Here is a 15,606-nt window from a genome sequence, read left to right as displayed (position 1 = left end):
GGTTTAATGAGCTAATATTGAGATGAAAAACTTTTTTTTTTTTAAATTTGAGAGCATGGCACTTCACTAGAGCCCAAAAAGCATGTCTAGAAAAAATATGGAAACATTTTTAAAAAATCATCAAAGTCCGAATTTAGGTGAAAACGAGGGCTTAATGTGGGTAAATGACTTAAAATCAAAATAGAAAAATTCAACTTTAATTCAGGCATCAGGGGGCTACAAGGAGATACTGTGGTGAAAAGTTCAAGTCAAAAGTAAATCAATAACATGGTCAAAAAAACATGACAAGATCCCCAACTGAAAATGAATGGAAATAATTGAGCTTAATGTGGCTTAATATGGTTTAATTAGCTAAAACTGTTGAATAAAAATCTGAAATAAATAAAGGGGACTTCTTATCCAAACTACTTACTACAACCAAAAGGAAAACGCTGGGATGAAACCAGAAATACTTGAAATTAATTAATAATGTGGTAAATTGCCCGAAAACCATTAAATATGACAGCTTAATGTGGTTTAATGATCTAAAAGTAAGGTGGAATGAAATAAAATTAAATCCAAGTGTACTTGGTCGTAAGACCTTGCTATGAGAAGAACAAGTCAACAAAATTAAAATAAATATTTTTCAAAAATCATCAAATAGGGAATTTAGGTCAAAATGAGGGCTTAATGTGGCTTAATGACTTAAAATCAAAATAGCAAAATTTATCTTTAAGTCAGGCAGCATGGGGATATAGGGGATATAACCCTAACCCCCTTATTTATTTCACATTTTTATTCATAAGTTTTAGGTAATTAAACCACATTAAGCTATCACATTTAATGACAGCTTAATGTTAATAGTGACTATTGTGTTGAGACGTCAGTGTGGGTTCAATCATTTCTTAGGAAGATATTCACATCCTGTAAATGAAACCATGTGTACTGTAGACACAAAATACAAACTGAATTTATGTATCCAAATTTTATTCTCATTCTGTTCTCAGTTAAAAAACGTATTCAATCAACAAAAACCAAAACCATAGCTCATAAAGGAAGATAATTATCCACTAATAGATGAAAATCAATATTCTGTATTGTTAGACATATTCTCAAGCTGTTAATGCAAGTGAACTTCATAAAGCAATCCTTACTGACATTATTAAGAATTTCTGGGAAAGAAATAGCACACAGTACATAAATGATATTTTGATTTTGACTATTATGTATATATTCCAAGAATCATTTTGAAAATAATCCTCCCTGATTTTTTAAATGTATTCCTCTGTGTAAAATGAGACATGCAACTACAACCCTGGTCAGCTTCTTTGAATCAAGTCTTCACTCGATGCCTTTAGCCTTCAGCTCCTCCCTTACTCTGCTCAGGTAGCCAGGGTCAGGATATCCAAAACTGTGGAAAGACAGTACAATGGTTAATATAGCTGTGCGGTCAATTTTGAGTCAAACACATTTACAACACATCTGTAGACTTGATACTTAACAAAAGTAACAGATATTGAACAGATTCAACAGATTTGGCTGCTGTACCTCTCAGGTCCTCCATAAGTGTTGGTCTTGTGGTGAATGTCATTCCAGGTCACCTGGTCCTCAGCTCCAGTGGTTCTGGAGGTCCCAACAGTGAAAATGAGCTTCTGGTCGAACGCTCTCTTCAGTAGCCGCGCCACCTCTCTGCCCTCTTTGTTGTCTGGTAGATAAGCTGTTCTATGAAGATGAGAATACCACTTTCCAGGGTTGGGATGTTTTTCCTGAAAAGGGAGTGTGGAAAGGGGAGACATAGGTGACATATACAATGCCTTTAGATAAAGCTAATAATAACCATATTAGAAATTAAGCATACAAAATTAACATACAATGGACATTATGGTGCTTTAAACAGATAACTGAAGACATTTACCGTCTGTTTTCCACTTGGAATATCATAGGTGATGACTACTGTGCCACAGTCTGGGAATCCAGGGAGGTGTGTGCGAACTGTAGAACATGACATGTTACCTTCAGGCTGGTCTCCCTCCACCTTCCCAAAGACAGCTTTACACACAGGACAAATGGGCCCCAGGCTCTTCACTGACTGTGTCAGACATTCCTTGCAAAATTCATGGCTACATTTTAGTTTTTCCTTGTTGATATATGTATCCATGCATATAGGACATGTTTCTTTTTCATTCTCTCCTGTAGTGCCTCCTGCTGTAGCGCCTCCCTCTTCCATGGCTGCTCCAACATTGGACATGGAGTATCTTGAGTATTCAATCCTCTGCTTGTCTTCATCTTTAAAGACAGGTCCACCTAAGGTCCTCTCTAGCTCATGAATAGCCGGGCCCAAGGTTTCTGGTATGCCAGTGATCCTCCAGGCACCATTTTTCCTTCCTGCTTCAATACCAGGGACTTGAGACCGTATCTCTTCCAGCTTGTCTCCTACTTCTTTGGCCTTTTCAGGGAGCAGCAGGGAGCAGCTCATGGTTGATGTTGCAACCTTCTGGTAGAGGCGCAGCAGAGCTCTGAGGGCATGGCTCTCCAGGGCCGCCGCTTCTGCAGTGCTGGTATGATGAGCTTTTATATTGACTTTACCCTGAGAGATGTCTGATTCTTTGAATGACACGCCAAACTTAGCATTGATGTCAGCTATTTTCTTATGAAAGACAGTAGTCATCACCTTCCAGTGGCTCTTATCCATGGTTAGTCCAGCACGGACCAGAGGGTCTTTGATGTCCATGCCAATCTTCTGCAATGTGTCTTGCGACCCCCAGGCAGATGCTCCAAAAGAAATGTCAGCATTTGTTTTCTGTTGTATATTTAAAGACTTACGGACGGCATCTTGACTCTTGACTGGCCCACACACAGTGATTTCTTCAGAGGATACAGTAAGCACAAGCTTGGCCTCGTCTCTCTGGGTGATTTTCAGTGTGTCCTTCCAGCCGTCTGGATCTGCATCCTTGAGAGGGAAAGTGAAGCCACTGGACTCACCTAAGCACTTCTGGACGAGGTTTGTGAACTCAGAGAGAGCACTGTTTGGATCTCCTCCAGCTTTCTGGTCTGCTTCAAAGGACACGTTTACTTCAGCTTTGATTCGAACTCCATTCTTTCTCTCTATACGTTTCATTTCCTCCTTGTAGACCTGGCTCACATACCAGAAGTGGACCAGTGGAACAGGGCAACTCACTGTCTCCTGTCCTGCTGCAGCAGCTGCAGCACTCCCTTCCTCCAATTGGAATTTCACCTGGATAAAAATACAATGTATGACTTAACTAATGAACATCCATTTTTGTGTATTTAATTCACACTAATTTGCTACACAGTACATACATCCGGTGTGGCTGATGGTAATGGAGATGTAACATCCATTGAATTGCGGTCTAGTATGTCATCCCCCGGCTTTGATGCCGTTGGACTAAAAGATTTTATTGTGACTGTTTTCTGGTCTTTTTGGTCAGTCTGGTCTCTCTGGTCTTTGCGAGTCAGTATTGCTCCTGTCAATTTAAGAAGCTTGTCCTGGGCTTAAAACAGAAGAGAAAAACATGATTAATTTGGTCCAAAAAACATAAAAGGATAATCTATCATACTCAATTGCAAAACCAATATTAAACCTGCAATAAGCGATTTCAGACCCTGTAACCAATTCTGAAACTAACGTGTGCTACGTGGAGATTTCCGTGAGACTTAATGATTTAAACAAACAGCCACACGGGGATCAGCTTGTTTTCATCTCTTTCCTAAAGCTTGTTGTCAAAGTCGGCCCGAGTAATGGCGAATTGATGAAGCGAGCGAGTAAACGTTTTCAACTAGTAAATTTGCTACCTGCCTTGTCATTGTGGGACATTTAACCTTCAGCGGGCAAAGCGAGACTGGTAGCTGCCAATATTTCTCTGTAGGTACGTTTATTTTAGCCATTAGCCTTTGTAACCCTAACCCTAACCCTATTATTACTAACCCTAATCCTAACCCTATTATTTATAACCGTAACCCTAACCCTATTATTACTAACCCTAATCCTAACCCTATTATTTATAACCGTAACCCTAACCCTATTATGCACGGTTTGTCCTTAAGGGCTTCCGTCGCCAGTAGCTTTGTGTTTATAAAATGTGTTGCTGTTGCTGTCACCCTCTAGTGGTCAGAAAAAATCGCTTAGTGTAACTTTAATGAAAGATGTTGACAAAAGATTTTTTTTTTTAGAGTCCACATAAAAGCCAGATACTCACTGTTTATCTGAGATTTATCATTAATTGTAACACCTTAATAAACATTCCAACATAGACATACCTAAAGCAGGTGTAATCTTTATCACAGCGCTCCCATCTTCTAAGACACCTAAAACAGAGCAGTCTGCATTTTCTGTGTTTCTGTTGAACCAAGTCTGAAGAGCCCTTTCTAGCTCCTTTTTACATTTCTCCGGTTGACTTTTCTCTGACCACTCCACGTAGACAGTAAGTTCAGTTCCCTCTGTGTTCTTTATTGAAGTCCACTGAACCTGAAAACATGTTGTAAACAAATTACCATTTTACAACTAGCAGCACAGCACAAAATCCTCAATGACATCAAGCTAAAAAAGTCTGGCTTGAAAATGATCTGCCATTTAATTCCTTCAAAGAGTCAAAGGCATGGCTCTCAACCTGTCTGGTTCAAGTTGAGTTCCTATGAAAATGTAGTGCATTTTAGCACTGTAAAAACTGAAAAAAAGATGGTGAAAGATACCAACAGAAACTGAAAATTGCATAATTGATTAATATTGTTGCCGTACCCTAATTTTACATTATTAATAAGTAGGGTGACTGTGAAGTTAGCTCTTTAATCACAGCTTATTATTTACAAGTTATATAAATAATTTCAAAAATGTAAAAGTGTGAATGAACCAATGACTAACTTGATGAACACTAAGCTGGTTGACATGCATGTGTGTCTTTTTAAAACCTTTCCATGTAAAATAAAAGCTTTTAAAACTGTTTTTAAACAGAGTGCCTTAAATTTTACTGGAATTAACTTGCAACTTGGAAGATTTGTTTGATCACAGCTCTTGTTTGACTAAACTAGCATTACTTTTATCACAGAAAAGGTCTAGATAGTGTTGAGACTGTACAATACAGTAGCTAAGCAATAGGAACCATCTGAGCAACCACAATAAGGATGCAGGGCAGCTCTGACCGAGCAGAGAGCAACAGACTGATTAGTTATATGTGTATGTGTACTGAACTTGCGTCTTCATAGTTTCACTTTCACACAAACTTTCCAGAAAAAAAAGACTCCCACCATCAGTGGGAGTCTAACATCCACATAAACGGTATTACTGTTTTGTAAAGAATTTGTATTTCCTAATATGATTAGGCAGATCCTGAAAATGAAATAATTATATTCACATTGCCAAAGAGTCCACATCCCTCACCACTTTCAAATACACATCTAGGACCTGCACCAGACTGGTAAAGTGATCTCTCAGTAACAAGCTAACATTAGCTCCAACACACACACACACACACACACACACACACACACACACACACACACACACTGAAATGCCCTGGACAGTAGGCTGTTATGTGAAAGTATGTGACTAAGATGAGTTGGATCTCCATTTTAATTGTTTACCAGTTCATGTGAAGCAGCAGTATTCAGGATATTAAATGTCTGACAGATACCTACCTCAGCAGGAGGCCCATCAGAGCTTGCTGAAGGTTGTTGAGTTCCACTGTTGTCTGACTACACCAACAATGAGAGAAGAAGTAAAAAAAACATAGACCAACACTGTTTCAAGCTGAGATAATACTTTTACACCTCAAATAATAACTGCTGTTCTGAACTTTAGTATTCCTCCTTAAGAGAGTCACTGTGACTGTGCAGGTATGTAGCACGTTACCACATAAAACACTAAATATTTATATTACATTGGTATTCTATCAGTGTTCAAAAGCAGGTTTAGACTTAATACAGAAACTCACAGTATCCATGTCCTCCACCTCGTTGCTGGCTGACATTTTGACAGTCTTCTTCCTTTAAGACACACAGCAAACATTTGTGACATGACACGATGACTAATAGGAAAGTATATAACATACTGAAATCCTCTCTGACGGGAGCTGTCAACAGTTCAAACAACAAACTTACAATTACAACACTGGCGGTTAACATATCAGGCTTTGTTTATTTGAAAACTGTCAAATTTCGACATTATGTTGAAGAAATGCGATCGCTCGATTTTACTTTCGGTTATGCCAGGCTTCGCAGACTTCTGATAATATCCAGGCGTCCCACCATTCTGATCCCTTACATTTTTATCATTTTCTGACTGTCTTAAGTTTGACGTCTACAGGCTGAATAAATATACATAGAATATGTAGACAATTAAATATACACGTAGACAACTTACTTCACTCCACCTGGCGTTAAATGCTGTCTCTCTTCCCAATAAATGAAAGCGAAAGTACGTCGCCACCACGGGTCGCCACTCCCCCTCAAGAGTTTCCTCAAGGCTCACAAAAGGTTACACCACCGAACAAAAAGTCCCGATTTATTTTCACTTTTAAGTATCTTAATAGATTTGCAATCATCGGGACAAAAATAATGGTGAAGTGAAATGTTTTACAAGACATTTTCTACCCTCAGGACGGCTGTACGTACGGTTGGTAATAAGTTGATGATATTTCACTTTGCTGCAATTTATGTTCACTCATCTCCAAACCATGATTAATAAACATTGTAGCAGCAAGAAAGGCCTCAAACGTTTTAATTAAGCAACACGTCTGTGAGAAGACACAAATATTCATGAACTGTCATGATTCTCTCCCGCATGAGGTGTTTCTCTCTGTACTTTGCATTTTAAATTAAAGATATCTATTGATTTATCTGTTTTCCAAATATTCCATATGGGATATTTGAATAGTCCATTTAAATTAGACATTTTTTCTTTGTTTTTCTAAACTATTCACTTATTTCTAGACTAATACATGCTCTTTTAAATAATATATTGTTTAAATATTTGAAAGTCATATCACTTATTAGTCACAGCAGGATTAACTATAGGCTACCAACCAGCTGAACAAGCTGATAAAAGACAAAAGCCATTGAGATGTGCAAAATCTATTTATTGTGATTTTATTACCATCTTTCCACAAACAGTGCATTCCATCTGATCCATAATCTTTGCAAATATACACAAAAAGGAGACACATACTGCAATTTAATGGTGACATAGGTTTAACAAATAAATGTCTTAACTGTAGAAAAAAATATATAAAAATCCATTATTTTCAAAAGCAAAGTGCTGTGAAATATAAAATAATGCAAATGTAAGCCTGTTATAGTACAGATCTAAAATACTGAAATGGTTATTTGCATTCATGGGTAAAACATAAAAACAAAATCTATAGGCTAAATCTGTTATTATACTTCAAACAAGTTACTCTCCGATGGAAAAAAGTCAACAGAATTCTTGCAGAAACAAGAAAAGCAAACAGCAACAAAATATATAATATTACTCTCTCTGGGCCTGTGCATACTTCATTTGCTCCACCAAATCGGGCAACTCTTTCTCTCTTTGCAAATCTCATTTCTTCATTAAATAAAGTAACCTTCAATTAAAACTAACTCATTCATCCTGATCAGAACCAGGTAGTTCAGCCTACCTTTCTTTGGTGAGAACTGATATGGGAATATATCAATATGGAGTATTGATGTGTGTGAATATACAGTACAATCCAATTCTATGCTATATGTTAACAGACAGATAGACAGGTGAATGCAGGTAAGGCTGCCACAGTGGTATGTGGAGGTGGGAAGGAGAAAGGCATCAGCGTGAGTTGCAGCAGTGGCACAACGCCAAGGTGATCGATGACATCATCATCATACCACGACATCAGCAGACAGATCCACTATTCAGCTTCGTCTTTCAGATCAAACCTGGGGTAAAAGAGACGGACAACCGTTACATTAAAACAGCAGCGAATTAAATCGTCAATCAAACTATGAAAAAAAGGGTTCAGTCTGTTCTGAGGCTGCAACCGGCTGTTTTAAACTCACCACTCTGTGACACCAGAAGCCAGGTCAATTTGAGCCAGCTCTATCTGCACCTAAGGAGCAGGGATGGCATGTTAACATGTGTATAAGCAATATTTCTGCATGCAATCAACACACTGCAAGAGTCATTCAGAGAGCTTATTAAAGGTGAAAGAAATTACACTGCTAAGGCTGGGGACACAGTAGAGGATTATCGGGACGATTTATACCAGATTGGTCCATCCCAACAATCAGGAGCCGAAACCCCGATCAGAGGCTTGGTCCATGCAGATTATCTGGTAGTGTGAGGAGTTTACAGTCTTAACCTCACAGACTGATCTGAGCCGTCCTGATAATATCAAACATGTTTGATATTTACAACCCAACATCTGGACGTGTCCTGTGGTGTTTGGGGACCGCAGATTAAATCCAACAGCGAGACTGCCAATAGCCAATGAGAGCCGAGTTTACAGTGAGGTGAAGCGGAAGAGTTGTACTAAAAACATTATATTAATGATAATAATAATGCATACCAATTTATGGTCCTTTGGGAACCCCTGTGCTACTGGCCTAGCTAACAATACCGTTTTTCTAATCGTCTAGTGTGAGCATATTTATGACTGAGAGCCAAAAAACCTGTAAAATTTGTCACTACATTATGTGTGATGCAGTGCATACTCAAAATCAGTTAGGATTTCAAAAGTCTTCCAGTGTGTCTCCAGCCTGACAGGTGCAGGTGCAGGTGCAGGTCCGGTCTGGACCAACTGACCTGTCCAATGAGGTCTCTGCTCCTGAACGAGGCAGAGTTGTTCTTCACTGATACACTGAGGCGCCTGAATCTTGCCTCCTCCACAGGCAGATCATACTCAAACCTTAAAGAAATGACCAACACATTGTCAGTGATTAGACTGAACATGGCAGACACACACACACACACACACACACACACACACACGGAGGTTTTGCAAGATACAAAAGCCTAGGAACAGTCAATACAATCAATTACCTCTCATTGTATTCGGGGTTGAGGTCCCTCTTCTTCACGCCTGTCTTCTTCTTGGTGGCCTTGCTTTTGTCTGGCAGCAGCATGAGGGAGACATAGCTGTCTACACCATCCTTACTTTGAGACAACAGACCTCTGCACACAGAAATAGAAAAAATTAGCTAAGGCAGCTTGCTAGTTAAGCATAAGAATCTTTTAAAGTCTCAGTCCATTATAGTAGTATAATGTTTTTTTTGTTGCGTTTTTTTATGTTTTGAGATACTGGATTGAAGATTTTTTTTCACTGTGCAATTGATACATGTTCATGATGGAGGACTGAACGCATATGATAGCTTAAAATAGCCTTACATGTAATCTGAGGCTGTAACAGGTTTGTTAATGACTGGACTAGACAAGAAGGGACCACATATACTCTTCATTTACTTTGCACCAGTATCTTAGCCTGGTATATCAGCTTATGGTACGATATGGGATGCTGGAACAGCCATGAACAGGTGTTGCAGAAATGAATTGTGGAACGCATCTGGACCTTTGATAAAACTGCTGAACTTTCTCATTTGCAGGATTATAGGCATTGTGCAAAGTGAGCATTGCCCATTTTTCATTGTAGCTGTTCAACAACGCCATCACTTTGTTGAATTATAAAGTTTTTCTTAACTTATGGGAACAAAAGAGAACAAAATAAAGAAAAGCGCTTTCGATGTGATACTTCTGGGCCTCCTATCACCAGTCTTATACCTATATCATCTTTAGTGTGAATACAATATGACAGATTAAGTATTTCAGCACGCTATTTGAGGAAGCAGACCTGCAGGCGTGGACAGTGACGATGAGCCTTCCCTCCTGCGACGCATAGGAAAGAGACAACTTCACCTGCCCATATCCAGATCCACAACCAGAGGCGGCACAGGGCAGAGAGCCTGCACTGATCATGTCCACCATTTTGGAATCCAGAATCTATTGAAAACACACATATACAGCTCAGAATCGTTGTTCATTAGATAAAAATGTGAGCATGCATGTGTGTGTGTGTGCTTATTTGTTTTCCCACCTTGAGTTCAGCCCTCATCAGGATCTGACTCTCAGGTGAGGCTCCATCCAGGTGGAGCCACTGATCCAGGACCAGCTGTGGTTCTGACAGCAGCTCTCTGACAGGAACCACCAGAGATCCCATTGGCTGGTCCCAGCCACTGGACAACTACAATGTGAGAGAGACCACAAATGTCACTACAACATTAATACTGCTAAGTTTGAACAGAGGTATAATAACAAAGGTATAATCACAAATGACTGCCAAAAAACAACAGCGGAGATGCAGAACTTTCAAACAATGACATAAATAAATGTCTCACCTTCACAACAAGCATCTGATGTTTGGGGTCACGGACCAGGAAGTAGAAAGACTCATTCCACTGAGGAGAGATACTGCGATCACACACCTTGATGGTGAAAAGATGAGAGAGACCGTTATTAGCATGTTAACTCATCAGAGACAGACTGAGAATGGAGAAACATACAGCAAGCGTCTCACCTTGGTTCTGTAGGTCGTTTCACCAAAGATAAGCTCGGCTCCTGCTTTGGGCTCCTTCCCACTCTTCTTCAGCTATAAAGGAAAGAAAAAGGCACTCAAGCTTTATTCTATGAGCCATTCAGAGTGAATGGAGTCATTTTGTCAATTGTACAGTATGTAAAAAAGTGGGATTTATTGATGACAACACACAAACATCAAAACAAATCACATTCAAGTGAACAATTGCGGGTGACTCACAGGCAGTGAGTGTGCTCTCTCCAAATGGACAAAAAGCAGAGCGGCAGAGGGAACAGCCTTGTTGTGGTAAGACTGGAGAGACTGCAGCTGCAGTACCTGGGAAATGGAATATAGCCAGTTAGGCCTGCATCAAAATAATATGTCGAAATGTGAATCATGTGCCATGTGTATCTGGAGCGAGTGCTGGAATGTGACTCAGCAGCATTATCCAGGAAGCAGCTTTCTTAGAGCCACTTCAATATGCCACATTTGGAGAATGTTTGAATACAGAGAGAAGGTGAGGCTAAAACTAGTGGGTCAGAAGGGTTTAAACGTGGGTAAGGACTGACCTGGTCAAGTCGGACTGAGTCTGAGACTGTAGGAACCCACTCCAGTATCAAGTGAACTCGCCCAGACTTCACATCATTCAGAGTGTACCACTGAAACAGAGTTCATGTCAGATGCAGCAGTAGGGCAACACCATACACGCACACAGGCTGAAGAATAAAAGGAAGTGGCACACAACAGAGCTTAGAAAACACCTGGCATGGCTTCAAGTTGTGAATTATTGACTGACCTGGTCCGTGTACTGGGATCTGATGACCTCATTTAGCCTAATACTGAATCTGTAAACATGAAAAAAAAAAACAAGCAAACTTTTTACAACATTTAACAACTTTTAAATTAATGTGAGATACTTTAAGTTTGTCATACTCTAAGAATTCAGCATGTCCTATATTTACATAAACACTTTATCAACGCTGTTTAATGAAGACAGCAGAAATTAGTTGAGCACCTACACTAATTTAGATCCTTTACAGGTATTGCATTTTTATAAACCCACCCTTTCTGATTATAAAGTATTTCAATTTACATGACATCACAGCTAATCTTAAAATGAATTGGCACCCCTCCCTAAAAATTTCAATGGCAATGAACTTTAGCGTTGATATATTTAACCCAATGGGCCAGGACAGTGCGGAAAAGATGGAAAATGTGACTGTGACTGCACACTGATGATCTGATCTGATATACTGGGGATGAGGGAACATTTTGTGGTTAGGAACCTATTAAGGGTTAATGATGCAGATCAGATTAGAGTCATGCTCTTCTGGTTTCTAGTTCCTGGAGAGAGGTGTTCATGTTCCTAAACACTGACTGGACTATACCATTCTATAAAACGAATACATCTGATTTTTTAAATTGAACAGTATTCAGTTTATGTGGATGTTAGGCAACTGTGGAAAACCATTGCAATTGGGGCTATTGTTGCTGGGACCAACGGGAATGTTTTTATAAGAACATTAACTGACATGAACTGACCTAATGTCCCAGAGTGCTGGTTTTATGTGAGCCAATTTAGTTGTTCTCAATCTTGTAATTTGTTTCCTCAACCTGAGATAATGCCTGCCACTAAAGGTCAAAGCTTGAGACTGTTCTGGCTGTGAGAGCTTTCAGTCAAGAAACAGCCTTTTAACTAAAATCTCTGTGATTGTAAAACATCACATTACATTATATTTTTCCTTGGTACATTTGAATGCAATCTTATGAAAAGTCACAGGTGTATCTCTGTTACAAGTATTGCACCATGCAGATCAATGTACATGACACAGTACTTTTTTATCTTGAGTACTAATATAAGTTACTGATTAAACAACACTGTGAAGTAGACGTGGCACACACCTGCCCAGGAAGTCATCAGAGTCTAAATCTTTATCATAGGCTTCAAACTGGATCTCCTGGACTCCTTGCGCACTCACAACCACCTGGACAAAATGAAACAAACATCCATATCTGTACAAATACATGGAGTTCAATCCAAGCAACACACCCAAACCTAGAATATCCCATACCTCATACATCTCGTTCCAAGTCGGGTTGAGATTCTCCTTGATCACGTGACTCTTGAATGCGACCCCCCCGACATTGATCTTGACATAGGGGTCGCTCTTGCCCTTCACCATGCCCCCCATCAGGTTATCCTTGGCAACCAGACTCTGGGCCTCCAGCAGGTGGATTCTCAGCACCCCCTACAGGACAAAGATTAGAACTGCTGTAAAACATACCGAGGGCCATATTGTTGTTACCTTATTCTCAGCAATAGCCCAGATGACAGCCAATGAAACTCTAGCATTTCACAGCCACCCTGATTATCCAGCCTGTGAGAGCTGTGCCAACCCAGCTGGAGAGAGGTAGAATAAGATTTGAAGTAAAGCAATTTTGCCATAAAAATAAAAGCATACTTTTGCCATTTTTGGAAAAAGAAAAAAAAGAATCATTTAGTATTACGGTGGACAGAATAACAGAAATTACATCGAAATACTCAATGGAATCAATTCAATGTCCTTTTCACAGCATAATTAATTGCCATATAGGCCCATGTACAATGTCATGGGCAGCCAAAAATATACACAGAAACTGGAACTGGAGATGCCATTCTATAGCATTTAGAAACAATTGTGCCAGTTTGGTGTTTGAGAATTTGTTTGTATATTTTTGGCAGTCCTGTATATATAACATTTTGCATTGACCTGTATGATATAAGCTGTGAAATGGACATTTTGCATAAAACAACAATTGTTTGTCAAACACGTGTTTGTGAAACACATGTTCAGTTTTATTTTGAAAGTTACGACCTACTTTTATATTCTACCTGGCTTGACACTGTTGGCCATGGAGAAGTTCAGTGGACTGATTACCAGATATGTCAGAACAGCAGAGAAAGACAAAAATCTCTAAAGCAGAACTCTGTATTTCAAGAGAAGAGGAAGTGGCATATTTGTTTGGAAAAGGCATGAGGGGTTATTCATAAAAAACACGTTATGGGCTTAGACCTGTCATCAATTCCCTCAACTCTAAACTATGGCAAAGTCCATGCTAATATCATTTGCCAAAAAAATATCCAAACCTGCTTATATCCACTACATTTCTAGGGCTAAAGTGTTAATAACTGATGACTGATGACTTTATTTGGTCATTCTGATAAATTATTAGACACACAGCTTAGAGGTAACATTGGCCCTGAATGCTCCTCTGATGTGATTTTTAAAAAAATGGCATCTAAATAAATTTGTAGCAAATCTTCACTATGATGATAAAAATCACAAGATAAAATTTGGCTTCACTTAGGCTAAGAGATGGCAAGTGCTGCACTTTGGTGTGTGTTTAAGAATTGCTTATGGGACATGCAAATAATCAAAAAGGGGTGGTGATGCTGAAAAAATGAAAATGGTAAAACTGACCTGGTAATTCACATTTAGAAATAAGAAATCACTCCCATACCTTGACAGTCACGGCCCATAATGTCACACTAACCCTGCTGGTGAGTTTTATGAATAACCCCCTCTATATTGAATCTGTGAATTCTTTCTGGTTCAAATTATTCATCATTCATCATCTTTACCTGCTTATTCCTATTCGGGGTCATGGAGGGCTAGAGCCTATCCCAGCATGCATTGGGCAGAAGCAAATCATTCTATTAATCAAGGAGATAAGCCAAACCCACCTCACTGCCAAAGTCTTGGCTGGGGCTGGTGTGTGGTGGCAGAACTTCACCCAGTCTGGACTCTTCGTCAGAGGGAAGACCAGTCACTGTGCCGTGGGCAAGGTTGCCTATACCAGTCCTACTCACAAACACACACGCACACACACACAGCACAGATTTAATAATAATAGAGACGGCCGAGTGGTGCTCAACTCAAAAACCCCAAAAAGACAGAGTGATGAGCAACAGGCTCACAAATTGCAAAAACTAGAAAAATAGCCAGTATTCTCTAAAAATGAATGAATATCTTTATTCTGCAGTCACAAGGACCATGTTTCAGCTATACAGCCTTTATCAGCTGTTTACTCATTGTTCATTCATGGCTATTTTTCCAGTTTATGGCTTTTTGAAGCAAAAGGGAAAACAGGGAAAAGCTATGTGGGCTTCAGTGTAGAGCTCACCCCTCTGTTGGCATTTGCCACGGCTGAAACTCTCCCTTAGCTTCTGCTGTGGCTGATTGTGGGGTGGGCTCCTCCACATCTGTGGGCTCCTCCACATCTGTGGGCTCCTCCACATCTGTGGGCTCCTCCACATGTGTCGGCTCCTCCACATTTGTCGGCTCCTCCACCAGCTGAGCAAAATCACATTCACGTTATGAAGCTGACAATATACAGTAAAAACATTAAAAACAATTATCATGCTCTATGACTCACTGGAGCAACAGGGCAGGTATCAGGGGCAGGTGGAGGCGGTTCAGCAGCGGCAGCCTCTTCCATGGGGGACGCAGCATCCTCCTCTACCGCTTCAGTGTCTTGAGCCTGGCTGGATACTGCAGCACACCTGACAATACACACTGGTGTTACAAACTGCCACAGCCAGACTCCTGACAGGGACTAAGATGAGACAGCATATTACCCTCCATTTTAGCTTCACTTCACTGGCTGTGAGCGCAATTCAGGATTGATTTAACAATTTTATTCATCACTTTTCTTTAGGGCATGTTCTGGACTAGTGCCCAGCTATATCTCTGAGCTTTTGAACCACTTATGAGCCCAAGTGTAACCTGAGATCCCTGGGCAGAGCTCTTTTGCTTGTTCCAGTTATGGCTGATGTTGCTTTCTCCATCAGGGCCCCTCGGCTCTGGAACAGTGTGACTCAGTCCTCCTTAAAAACACTTTTAAAAACATTTATAAGCTGGCTTTTACTTAAATTATGTTCTGTTTTTTCTTGTTTTCATTCCCCTGTGCATTTGCCCTTTTGTATTCAGCATGTTTTGCAGCAGCATGTTTGCTGGTTTAGTGGTTTTGTTAGTATGTTGGTATAGGGTTCGTATCACCCGTACCCTTCGTCCCTCGCCCACATGCACTTTTGTTCATGTTTTTGTTCAAGTTG

General features: G+C 39.9%; 2 protein-coding genes across 3 annotated transcripts in view; both read right to left on the bottom strand.

Annotated features, from left to right (window-relative positions):
- LOC139927316 (extended synaptotagmin-1) overlaps window positions 1-15,606 on the bottom strand; it is a 39,310-nt gene that overhangs the window by 9,415 nt on the left and 14,289 nt on the right. Inside the window, exons 37-52 of one of the 2 annotated variants that reach the window (XR_013504865.1) lie at window positions 14,928-15,054; window positions 14,676-14,845; window positions 14,236-14,353; window positions 12,584-12,760; window positions 12,414-12,496; window positions 11,308-11,356; window positions 11,081-11,170; window positions 10,752-10,847; window positions 10,515-10,586; window positions 10,336-10,422; window positions 10,035-10,181; window positions 9,792-9,940; window positions 8,987-9,118; window positions 8,750-8,852; window positions 8,005-8,054; window positions 7,306-7,884 (exon numbers count right to left, since the gene is read on the bottom strand). Coding sequence is in view for 1 of the 2 variants with exons in the window: in XM_071919381.2 (XP_071775482.2) it covers window positions 7,857-7,884; window positions 8,005-8,054; window positions 8,750-8,852; window positions 8,987-9,118; window positions 9,792-9,940; window positions 10,035-10,181; window positions 10,336-10,422; window positions 10,515-10,586; window positions 10,752-10,847; window positions 11,081-11,170; window positions 11,308-11,356; window positions 12,414-12,496; window positions 12,584-12,760; window positions 14,236-14,353; window positions 14,676-14,845; window positions 14,928-15,054 (1,678 nt within the window). In the remaining variant the exon portion in view is untranslated. Of the gene's footprint in view, window positions 1-7,071; window positions 7,885-8,004; window positions 8,055-8,749; window positions 8,853-8,986; window positions 9,119-9,791; window positions 9,941-10,034; window positions 10,182-10,335; window positions 10,423-10,514; window positions 10,587-10,751; window positions 10,848-11,080; window positions 11,171-11,307; window positions 11,357-12,413; window positions 12,497-12,583; window positions 12,761-14,235; window positions 14,354-14,675; window positions 14,846-14,927; window positions 15,055-15,606 lie in introns of those variants that run through there. The other variant, XM_071919381.2, reaches the window with a different exon arrangement.
- Window positions 832-6,394, bottom strand: LOC139927341 (E3 ubiquitin-protein ligase DTX3L-like). Its single transcript, XM_071919450.2, has 8 exons — window positions 6,356-6,394; window positions 5,928-5,979; window positions 5,632-5,688; window positions 4,258-4,465; window positions 3,301-3,491; window positions 1,895-3,214; window positions 1,528-1,745; window positions 832-1,390 (listed from the first exon to the last, which is right to left on the bottom strand). Exons 2-8 carry the CDS (start codon window positions 5,961-5,963, stop codon window positions 1,321-1,323), a joined length of 2,100 nt encoding a protein of 699 aa, XP_071775551.2. The 5' UTR covers window positions 5,964-5,979; window positions 6,356-6,394; the 3' UTR covers window positions 832-1,320.

Source organism: Centroberyx gerrardi, chromosome 5 (genome assembly GCF_048128805.1).
Source record: "Centroberyx gerrardi isolate f3 chromosome 5, fCenGer3.hap1.cur.20231027, whole genome shotgun sequence".
Lineage (NCBI taxonomy): Eukaryota > Metazoa > Chordata > Actinopteri > Beryciformes > Berycidae > Centroberyx > Centroberyx gerrardi.
This window is presented reverse-complemented; position numbering and strand designations above follow the sequence as displayed.